This window comes from Lottia gigantea, assembly GCF_000327385.1.
Source record: "Lottia gigantea unplaced genomic scaffold LOTGIsca_57, whole genome shotgun sequence".
NCBI lineage: Eukaryota > Metazoa > Mollusca > Gastropoda > Lottiidae > Lottia > Lottia gigantea.
In genome coordinates, this window is record NW_008709945.1 from 244,173 (window position 1) to 256,649 (window position 12,477).

At 33.5% G+C, this 12,477-nt stretch overlaps 1 protein-coding gene across 1 annotated transcript; it reads right to left on the reverse strand.

Moving 5' to 3' along the window:
• LOTGIDRAFT_234920 (hypothetical protein) lies at positions 1-10,793 on the reverse strand (the record flags this gene model as incomplete). Its single annotated transcript, XM_009063318.1, has 8 exons — positions 1-1,052; positions 1,472-1,552; positions 1,641-1,675; positions 2,540-2,724; positions 3,618-3,776; positions 4,374-4,451; positions 4,610-4,738; positions 10,773-10,793. The coding sequence occupies 8 exons, from the start codon at positions 10,791-10,793 to the stop codon at positions 1-3; spliced, it is 1,740 nt and encodes a 579-aa protein (XP_009061566.1).
• Between the last annotated feature and the right edge of the window lie 1,684 nt (positions 10,794-12,477).

The following is a 12,477-nucleotide window of genomic DNA, read 5'->3' on the forward strand; positions in this document are numbered from 1 at the left end:
TCAATGAAGATCATCACTTTTAATTGATTTTACATTATTATTTAGAGTCAATTTCTCGTCCTTTGATAATGCATTATCATTTTCCTCGTGTGAAACTTCACTGTTCGAAAGATTGACATGATCGTCAATAAGATCCGTTGTATTTAGAACAGCCTCAACTAAAGGTGATCCTGCTTTTATGAAATCTTCGGGTTTCCCTTTATTTCCTTCTACTTTGGATTCAATTTCTTTTGAATCTGGTTTAGCAGGTTCATCATTTAAAGAACTTTTAAAGTCAGAAGGCTTCTCTACCATGCTAGCAGCTACATTGGCCAGAGGATGTTTGCCTTCATCCGAAAATCTTAGTTCTTTCTTTGCCACACCATTTGAAGCAGCATTCTTGGATTTATCGTCTTGATTTGGTGGGCTGGTTTTTTCTCCACTGTTTGAAGTGTTCAGAGACAAGGGAGATAATGGACTCAAGTTAGCAGCACACTCAGCGACCCAGTCTCCAACTTTGACCAGACCTTCAGGAGTCTTCATTTCAGGAGATGTTAAAGGCGAGAAAGATGGTGCATCAGGATTTAATTTACAATTCAGTTTCAAAGCATCGCTTTCGTCATCTGAGAAATTATGTGACGTGGCACCATTGGTTCTGACAGGAGTTGTGGGAAGTTTGTTGCCCATTCTGTGATCATCGTTTCTATGAAAGACCTCAGCAGCATCTTTAGCACCCTCGAAACCACCAAGCTCATCCTCCCAGGATAACTCTGAAGGAGACTTGGCTGAACAGGAGCTGTTCGATGCAGATGGTATTTTGACACGTGGAGCTTTAGGTTGATCATCGTTTGAATATTCAACCTCCACCAAATGTTCACTTGGTTTTGTGTTGTCGATTTTGACAGTTAAGCTATCTCTTTGACATTCCACAGTTCGACCTTCACTACTATCTGACGAAACAGTTCGTGCTCTTGATGATTTTTCAGGACTATGTCCTTTTCCCTTTCCCCGACCTCGACCTCTACCTCTTCCTCTGCCGCGGGGCTGAGGTGCATCATGGTCCATTTGAACACCTACAAAAAACAGAAATAAATGATTAACATACCTTTGAATAACACATAGTGATTCTAAATTCAGTTCTTCTGTTTGATACAATAAAAAAAGGAATTGTATAAAATGCAATATTGATGACATTTTAACTGATACCATAAATTGAATCTTACAGACACCAGATCTATCATGCATAGCTACTACATTTTCACAGAGATCAATATTTATCAATATTTGCTTAAAAATTATTGAAAGATCTCAATTTCAGATAACCATCATGTTTTCCATTGTTAAATTCTATTCTGTTTCTCCCACAATAAAAAAATATGCACTTTTGGGGCATTAGTAACCTTCTCACATTTACGTAGTATTGGTGATAGCACCTACAGATATGTTGAGTACTACAGGTTGTCCATGAATATAATTAATCCCACATGCATACCTCTTGGATGGGGAGCTGCATCTATTTTCTGTGGTCTTTCTTCTAAATGTCTGTCAAAACGTCCACTGCCAATTCTACCAGCTGAAAAAAAAGGAAGATTAGGTGATTAGAGAGGCAGAATGGCCAGTATTGGATTGATTTTAATGTAGATAACAGCAAAAATTATTACCTGGGCGTTTTGCTGGTTCCATTTTTGAATCATAACTGAAAGAAAGAAAGATGAAATGCAATATTAACCAGTAAGTTACTCGAGAAACTCTAAAATGGATAGATGCACCATTTTTTTACCAATCGTTTCCTAGTCTGGGAATCAGTAATAGTGTTCACAGATCACCGTCGCAATTTGAGCCTTCGAATCCATGTGCGTCCAGAATTATCCACGTTTGAAAGACGACTCATGTTTTTTTTTGCTTTCTGCAATATATAGAAAAACATCTATGGAAATAGGAAAAGAAATTCCAAGTTTGAGATATTTTTGAAGGTATCATGCGATTTTCGAAGATTTCTAGTTCTACTGAAGACTATTTACATATACCGTATTCAAGACTCAAATCAACCCCCCAAAATGGCTCATCTGTCCCTTTAAGTTTTGCACAAACAGAATTCTAAAATGTTAGTTGTGTAAGGATTTTCATATCATCACAAGGAGAAAATCAACATGTAGCTATTTAAATTGCAATCAATAAATGGCTCAGATAGGCATAAATGAATCCATCAGGTATCATTCAAGATGGAAATGAACAGTATTAACATAGGAGTTAATCTATGTTTTGGCAATTTCATTTGTATATCCTCTTGCATATGAGCAATCACAATGATTTACAAATTCAATATCAATCATCAATTTTTGATGGGTCTGTGTGTATTTTAGGAGTTGGGTCTTACAATGTTTATAACTCTTATTTGTTTCACTAAACTTTTCTAAAACTTATTCCTGAAATGTGTTACATAAATAAAGCAATTTCAGACTTTCATAATGTCTGTTTACTCCTTCCTTTAAATAAAAATAACAGTGTTGCTAACATCAGATCAGTATCAATGAATGGCAACAATGATAATATCACTTACTCTTGTTGAATTTTATCAGCATCCCAACTTCGTCTCCAGTCACCTGACGATGTCTTCTGTCTATTAAGTCGAGCTTTATCAACACGATCACGTTCTGACTTCCACTCTTGATACTGTCGTCTTTCTTTCCCTGTCATGGTGGCTGACATTTCAATTTTAGATTTTAATCCAGCTTGTCTATCATCCTGAAATACAGAAAATATAAATCAGAGAGTTACTGTTCTGAAATAAGATATTATTTAGATAATGCAGTATCATTAAACTATTTAAACCAAACTTTCATTCTGTTTTTTGTTATTTTATATTTTTAACACAGCTATTTCAGTTACGGTCTGCCTTTTGAATATTCATCCCTTTGCCAGCCAGTCAATCAAATTTCTTCCCTCTCCAACACCAGGAATTGAGGATGCGAAATAAATCCGCTCAATACACCTTTCCTTCATTCATAAAATTCCAACAAAACAAAAGTTTGGTTTATTTCATTGATAATCTCATGCACAATTTTTCAATTATTTCAGGGGATGAAATTTACAAGCACAATCATAAAGTGACCCTATTGTAAGAGAGGTAATATGAAATAATATGGGTTATTTCAGACATCTTTCACGAATAAAAATCTTGAGATCTTTTGAAGTAATCAGGACTGGTTTTCCGCTTGGGTTTGGGTCAGCAAGACAAATTTCATACTTTTACATATTTCTTTTATGCAATATCATATGAATCTCATTAAGCAATTAGTTTATCAGAAACTAATGAGTGACTAATGTAGTGACAAACATTATGCAGTAATCAATCAAGGAGAAAAAAAGCTTACATTAGGAATTAGATAATTAAAATCTAACATAATGTGACGTGGGTTTGAATCCAACTCAAGGTAAGAAAAATTCTGATGCCAATACCAGTGCTTCTGAGAGTCAGCCCAGTGTCGGCCTTCTCCCCATAATACCTAATTATAACCCTGTGCTATGATACAAGAGTTTGAAATTCAAATGAGAAATGGGATCTTAGCCAACTTCAAATAAAGTTTAAGATCAAGTACATATAATAAGTTGTATAATATTGAAACTGAAATTCAAACCTGTTTTTCTTTTTTGTGAGGCATTTGACCTTTAACCTGTGAAAAATCATCTCCCCCATAATTTTTATGATGACGTCTGTTTGAGTCTTCATGATATGAGACTGGGCGATCTCGCCTCTGATCTGTTAAATAATTATAACTTGGCTCAGCTGGGCAATTCTGAAATAGAAAAATAAAAATTTTGATTAAAATTTATGAGCTGATATTCTGAACTTCTGGGCTAATGATATTGGCTTGACATTGCAGATTGAAAGGATGGTGTCAGTAATAAAATAGTTTTCTACCATACAAAATAGTTCAAAGCCTTTCTATTTAGATGAATAGTTGCGAACCGTTTCTATAATCTTAAAAGATCAAGAGAGAAATATAAGAAAACAAATGAAAACTTAGACAGAAAGTTCCATTAGTTATTGGCCTACACGATGTAAATGTGCATCAGCTGTTCAAGGACATAAGAAATTACTTACTGAATTACAGTTGGCTTCACTTAATGTCATGTACTTTTATCAATGTATATTGTATAAAGGGACAAACCCAGTTAAAACAATTTGCAAACCTAGTCCAATGACCTGTAAAATGAACCCTTGCAATACTAGCAGCGGCTCTATCAGCAACATGATTATGAGCTCAAATATCTGAGCAGCCATTAACAAGTGATGTTAACGTCATACACTATAAGCTATATTACTTGTTAGTTATATGACCTAAAATATCTATGAACCTGTCAATTAAAACTTAAAATCTAGAAAGACTTACACGTGGCTTATCTTTTTTAGGTGCTGGTGCTTTATAACTTCCATTTTTTGCTGCTATTTTTTTGTCTGCTTCTATTTCCTGTAAAGATACAAATAAAGCCATTTTAAATACTTCATTCCATGTTTATCTTGTGCAAACTGCACTCTTTTTTAAAGTAGAAAGTGTATATAAAACCTTACTGGTCAGGCCATTATCCCATAAAAGCACTGTAATATCATAGATATTCAAAAACCTACCTCATGGCGTTTTCTTATAGCATCATTTTTCTTACGAATTTCTTCCATTTTCTTGGTAAGGAGAGCCTCCTTTTCCTCCTTGGTGAGGATATCCAAGAATAATTCCGAGTTGAGGTCAACATTTTGTATCTAAAAAATCATAAATAAAAAAATGTGATATATTTCTGGGCTTGATTTCCAAAATAAAAGCTTCAAAGATTAAATTCCACCAGTCCCTTTAAATTTCATCCAAAATCCCTGTATGTAGTTGGCTTTTTTATTTAAGAGAAGACCACAATATGGTATATGATTAGGTATTCTTGTTGGTCAAAGTCAGAGGGGCATTATAATGAAGTTATACAAATTAACAACAGTATGTAAAATATCCTACAAATGTTCAGACTTATATAAATATATTTTGAAGTATTATCATTTTGACTAAACTGAGCTGAATCAGGATTAATCAGGAAAGAAGGATCGAGATACAGTCGCAAATAACTAAATACACCCAAATCATATTTTGTACATGTTCCTAAACATATATTTGATATGGGCCAGATAAATTAACTGAATCTTTAAAGTTTGTGAAGCATATATGAAACAACAGATTGTTATGAAATCTAATACATGAAGGCCTGTATTTTGGATTTGAAATAAATCGCAAAGCACGATCTCTACTACATAATGCAATACTCATATAATTCAACTACCAAGCCTAAACTTTTATTCCTACATTATTTTCACATGCATCATCAATTAGATAATATAACATATTGCAATATAATTCAACTGATAGTTTGCCAATATTAATACAAATTCTTGATACAAGTACAAATATATATTTGTGTAATTATTCCAAGTTATATTTATCATTCTTGGTGTTATATTTTTAAAGAGATACACAGAGATACAGTACTTTAATTTTTTACATAAAAGAGCATTAACCGTTTAACTCCTCGGCCCAAACACTTCATATTTCTATGAGGTGAAGGAATCAAATCAATAGTAAACAAAGTCAGACATCAGCAATCAATTGTTTAAAATATGTAAATCTTCCTAATTCGCCCCTCCCCCTCTTCCTGAGAAAAATCCTAACTGTGCCATTGTATATTGCTATATCGTACAATAAATATCACACAAGCAGAAGAATAAAATTCAGTCAAGGCCAAGCACTAAATGTTATGTTTTCTGTTGATGTTCATAACCAATTTTATTTCAACATTTCACCCACTCAGTCATATTACCATAAGGTTTTTCCCTAATTTTGTATAAAATGTTCATAAACATGAAAAAGGTACAAATATGTTAAAAATGTCATTATAAAAAGATTTGATATGGTATCTGAACAATCAGCCTAAATCAAAATTGACAAAAATAGGTAAAAAATGTTGAATAAAAGAAAATAGCCCAGGGTCAGACAGAGATTCATCTGATAACTACCCTTTTACAAGATGTCAGATGTCAGTAAAGTAGGTCGTCATGTCAGTAACTGTCATCTCAAGTGCAGATAACTCCATCCTTCTATAATCATGTCAATGTTAAAATGGATGGAATTTTTGCCAAACTGTCAAATATAGACATATAAATAAATAATATAATCTATGGTATTCATATTAGCATGCATGCAGGAAATTTGGACACTAAATTTTTACAGAAAATGGATACATAATTAGACATCAATCTGTAGCAGGAAATTTCTCCATTTTGAGAAGCATTTTTTGCAAGTATTAACAAGAATCTTTGATACAGGTTGGTTATTCTAAAAGGATTGCTTACTCTAATATGCTGTATATAATAAACTATAAAGGTGTCCATTCTATATTAAATAGCCCTATGGGATCAAAGAGATGCTCTATCAAAATCCATTATAGAAATTTCAGTTATATTTCAGCTCCACCTTAATGATGTACAATGCCCTTGTTTTGATCTAACTAAGTGATTAAATAACGGCTATATAATATGATATAAGAGATATCAGGATGATATAATAAGGATAATACATGATATATAGAACATAATAATTATACTAGATATATATGTATTTATAATTGTTAATATTAGAACACATCATTATAGAAAACCCCAGAAAGTTATATACATACAATTGTGATTAGTAACATTGAGAAAATTCTGTTATTTTTTGGTCATCCCTCACATATTGTTTATATTGAATCAATTTTAATAATGCAAAGCCTCTATCAAAGCAACTTAATGAGAATTATTTTACTAACACAGCACAGCAATACTGGAAATTGTAGTATGTAACATAGCTGTTAAATAATGCTTAGGCAAGCTTAGTAAAATCACCCATAATGTATGCTTAGCTACAAATCCCAGAGTTTGTAATAAACACTAATCATCTCAAGCCCCTCAGTTTTGTTTCTTACTCCCTGATCTAAGGCCAGTTCCTAGATAATAATTATATAACTAAATAATAATTTTCCTTCATTTATTTCATAAAGTTAAGTAAAACTGGGGATTCCTCTACTTCAATGCTAATTGTTCTAAAAACATAAAAATCTGATAAAATTACATTCCAATTCGTTATCATAATACATGAAAAATCGCATAGAAACAAATTTTAAATTTTATTCAAAATCAAACAAAAATTCAATTCCACTGCAAAAGTCACACCAAAAATGCAAACAGCAGCCATATAATTTTCCTTTTTTCTATTTTCAAAAGAAGAGATAATTTGAGTTCTAGGAAGTGAAAATGTTTTCAATAGCCTGGTAAATTGCCATAATGTTAGCCAGATGGTAGAGGCTAATACCAATAGCCAGTCACAGACAGTAGGAGACTAGACCAATATATACTGGTAGTGTAAACTGCCCAATACCTTCACTTTTTCTAATGCTCAGGGCATTCCGCTTTTTGTATGTAACATTTTCATTATCAAAAGCGTGTAAATTTGAGAATATAAAGTATGCTATTTACATTTATGTACCGGTATGTACTTTATCAAATTAAATTTTTTATGAAAGCCTTATTAAAAACGGAGAGTTCTAATTAAGCAGTTTAACCTGGTTTTGGTGTTTGGCTCTATAATGGCTCGATTTTATTAGTTGAAACATATTTAAGGCATATTTCTCTATAATTAGGAGTTTAATTCACAGTAGTTTTTTAACAGCTTAAAAAGAGCAAAACAAACTTAAAAACCTTACTTAATGTTTTTAGTAGTTTTGGTGAAGACATTGATCTTTAATTCCATGTTTAACATAGTAATAAATTATTGTTTAAACCATCATTTCATCAAGTCATTGCATGGAACTCAAGACTTGAGAAGGGTGTGCTGTACTTAATTTTTTGTTTCTCCTCTCTAATGTCAATAGTATACTTCACATTCTTATATTTTTTGAGGAAATAAGTACAAAGCAATTGAAGAGATCAAAACAATGTCCTCCATTCAATCAATCAGTAAGGTCAATGAGGCAATTTACACCAACCAGGTCAAGTGTGTGATGATTAGGAATAGAATATTCTGAAACTATACACTGACACTCTCTATAATTATTTTCTATTGGTCTAGAATAGTTTGAATATAAAGGTCAGACAATATGTCTAAATTTCACAGCTCCATTTGTGTTATCATGTTGGGTGAACAGCAAGCAATTTCCTCTCAGCAAACACACAATTTTGCTGTTTAAAGCGAATTAATCTTCAATTAAAATTCTTAATGAAGAGGTTAAGATTTTCAGCCCTGACAAAAAAAAAATACATTCATTGATCAAAGCTCGAAGTCAAACACAAGCTAATGTTTGTCTTAATAATACGTTTTTTTTAACATGTTTCAGTACCCTAACCTATTAACATTCCAATATTCCAACATTTTAAAAAGGAATAACCACAAACATTGGTCATCATTGGAAACATCAGATTCAACAATAAAGTTTCTTTGGAACATGAAAATTAATTGGTTTTACTATAAAATCATACACATTGTAAATCAATTTCAGACACATTCAATCATGCCCGTTTATATTCAAATTGACTAGGTTAAGAATGTCTTTTTTAAAAAATTATGATGTTATATTAGTTAATGTGCATATATTATGATATATTTTATATTTACAAACATGTTACATCATTTTCACAGTGTCAAGATAATTTCAACGCTGTCTAATATTTGACATCATTAGTCACATTCCTTGTATATCTTTATGAAATATCGATCAAGCCAATTTTCTTTGTGTAAATAAAAGCAAAAGATCCCAACGCAGACGAGAAGAAGCCATATTGTTAAAAGCTTTTCTGATTGGCTTCCCTAATACAATCCAATCAAATCAAAAACTTCCATGATATAAGATAAGTACCTTAAGGTGTCCATATTAGAAGAAATTTGTAATACCTTGACATTGTGAAGATGATGTATATTATACTAATATATATGGCTCCAATATGCACTGTTTGTTAGTAAGTTTAGCTTAGAAACCTCCTTAATGCTGACATTTAAATCTATATTCAATCAGTTGCAGATTGTTACAAAATGTATACCAAAAAAGCATTATCAGCTGATCCTTTGAAGGTACTGGTCACAGCATAGAATTAGATACTCCATAACTCAGAGTTAGACAAATGGCGTTAGCTAAATTTGCCACTGTAGCACTAAATAGAGCAATTTCCATTTAGGTTAAATGCCTAATGAAGAAGCGTACAAGAAGTTTCAGAAATTATATCAAAGCCTTTGCTATTAATTGCTTCAAGCCGCTAACAAGCAAACATAATCTTTGGCCAAATTAAAGAGGTTTCACTGTACAATCCAATCAGTTAGTCAAATTAATGTCAATCAAAAAAAGAATAACTTCTCTACCAATAAGGACATTGAATCCATGTCAATCCCGACCTCTGTGCCCAACTGAATAAAAAATTTGAAAATGAGAATAATGCATGGTTGGGTTGAATTTTACTTTGCTTTTGCACACTTTAACAATCAGTTAACACTATACCAGCCATTGACACTTTATTGAAAAATTGAGACTAACAATTAAAATCTGATGAACACAATGTGAAGCTCTTACGAAAATGTGTCTTACAAAGTTCATAATAGCTTGACATTGTGAAGATAGGATATCCCCTGGACAATTTGTCCAGCTAATTGTCAACATGTGCATCTGTAAACATTGTGGTAGGAGCAAAGTCGAGCCTTAACTTTATACGGAACCAGATACATGTCCATGGAATATGACGAGGGTAATCAAAAACATTTGAATTTAGACTTAAACCCATTGACATGATTGTCAGCCCTTTCACTTGCAACACAAACAAGACACTGGTTAATTTCTCCCTGACCCCATGTCGTAATCATAGCCTAGTCATGATATCTTCTCTGGCAGTATTGAAAGCTGAAAGATTTTTTTTAAACTTTTACATGTATGACGGACACCGATAGCATCATTTAGAATTTTTATTCGACTGTGGATCGTGCAATTCCACTATTGCAATAGTATTCATTCAGCTTCTGTGATAGTGACATCATAAAACCCTTACTTTTAGATGATTTGCACCCTTAGATGTCTGACAAAAAATTGGAAAAGTGAAAATTGACCATATCAGTGTTCCCTGATACACATAAAAAGTTTAGAAAACCTATTTACAATCCCTTTAAGGCAGATTATAAGATGTTGCTAAAGATCAAACTCATCTACAAACTGGAAGCTTCATCTTATTTGATGTTATATGCTAAGCACAGAAAATGTCGATATTATAAAACAAGCACCTGGTGTAGTTGCTGCCATTGGATGTGCAAAAGCAAAGTATATAACAAAATAGTGGGGTATATCACATCATAAGAGCATGAAATATCAATTAATACTATAATACTGTAGTTTATAACAGTTAATTTGGGAATAACAGTTAATATTGCACATAACTATTAAAAGCGTGCAAAAGGTAGAATTTAAAACAACGTAGTACATGTTGCAGAAAGCCCATGATATTTAGATATTTATAACGTACAGTAAGTATATAGGTCCAACTACTGTATACTACATATAAAGTGAAACAGTATATAGACTATACCAGTTACTGGAACTTGCAGATTCCTGCCAAATGAAACACTTGATCGAAAAGTTTCTACAACTCAGACAAAGCCACATTGATAACGTTTCACAAGACTACATCCAGTCAAACGATTACTAAATGATACAAGGTTAATAAAGGAAAGAATTTAAGGAATGTGTCCCACCTGAGACTGTTCTTTCGCCATTATAACAGGATCCCTCGGAATACCCGTGTGGATTTTGCTAAAGCACCATGGGCAAATGGTGGATTGATCGAGACTACTATTGGCTGGGTGCCCACGATGACGAATAGTTTGTATGGAAACACACGAGTATCAACGAGTAGAACTATTACTCTACTGTATTCGAACAACAAAGCATTAATTTCCTTGTTCTATATAGGTTAACGAAAGTCAAGGATTATCACCAGAGGCAGATTAACCTATAGGCAAACTAGGCAGCTGCCTTTCGGCTCATGGAAAATTCGGCCCATGACAAAAACCAAACAGTTAATAAATTTCCGCAGGCCTATCGAAAAATGTCCTACTACGAGCGTGATGTTTGAGAATCGACTAAATTGTTTGAGCCTAATGGTGATGAATGACGATTTAGTGCATACGATTGATGCTGATTGATCTGTTCCTGAAAAAAAAAAGATCGCAAACTTCCTGCCATCAAATTTTAATCACACCATGCTCCCTCCCTAAAATGAGAAATTAGGCCCTCTACCGTTCTACAAGTCCAAAATCCGCCTCTGATTATCACTATGCATGTAATTGAGGGAGGGGCGGAGGGGATATTGCCCAATGCCCAGCTGACCAGGCTTAACATCCCCACCCCTTAGTTTTTTATCAAAATACCCATTCGGGGCCTCCATCTAATAATTCACAAAAAATCGCCACTGACCCGGGCCAATTTTAAAGATGAATGATTGACTGATTGATATGCAATTTTATGTTCTACTGTATGCTACCGTGCCTGATTGATCTAATGAACACGAACTTCTTGCAGTGTGCAATGGGGGTAGGTCATCGTACCCAGTTCAATAACATGACTCAGATGTTATAAATCTTTGTATGATCGTTTTAGCAATTTTGGGAATAAATGACAAAACCTAAGATAATCGAAGAATCCTGAGGAATTACTTGATTCGTTGCCATTAAAGCTTTTACTGTTAAAACCCGAGAACGACAACATTTTAAATTGAGTATACACGCTTCACAAATTTCCAACATAACGGGATGATGTGCACTGGAGATGCTATATAGATACAAGGATAAAGGGAGATATCATGGGAATAAAGGAGCTTAAACAAAGGTGCCGTGTGTCAAGACGATAGAAATAGAACCGCTCAGACCTTCAAATTAACCTAAATTATCTATGAGTACTTATAGCTCAAACCATCACCACCCATAAAGTAAAATTTACCTGTAATTACCTGTCGAGCTATCGAAAATCCAAGAAATGACATGTTAAACCAGCCGTTTGGGCCTAAATGACATGATTACTGATATACACTTACAGATCAATATCCAGGTACAACATCGATTTTAACGAATGGAATGTGAGGAATTTCTATTATTTCTATTAGCATTGATAATTTATTAACAACGTTATATTCAATAGGAAATATCACTGATAATGAAATATTTCCTCGGCACTGGAATTACAGGGGTAGAAGAGGACAGAAGACAGTATACCAAGCAGACTTGATTATTCGGAAGGGAAAGAACTGTATCCGGAGGGCCAATGAAATATAGTGTTTGCTTTTGCAGTAATGGAATTGGTCGTTTGTTAGAATTTTTCAGGGGGGGGGGGGGGTCCATTTTTTGGGAGGGAGTGTGCATGAGGGTGTATGTGGGGGGGGGGGGGGGGGGCTTTTTTTTTTTT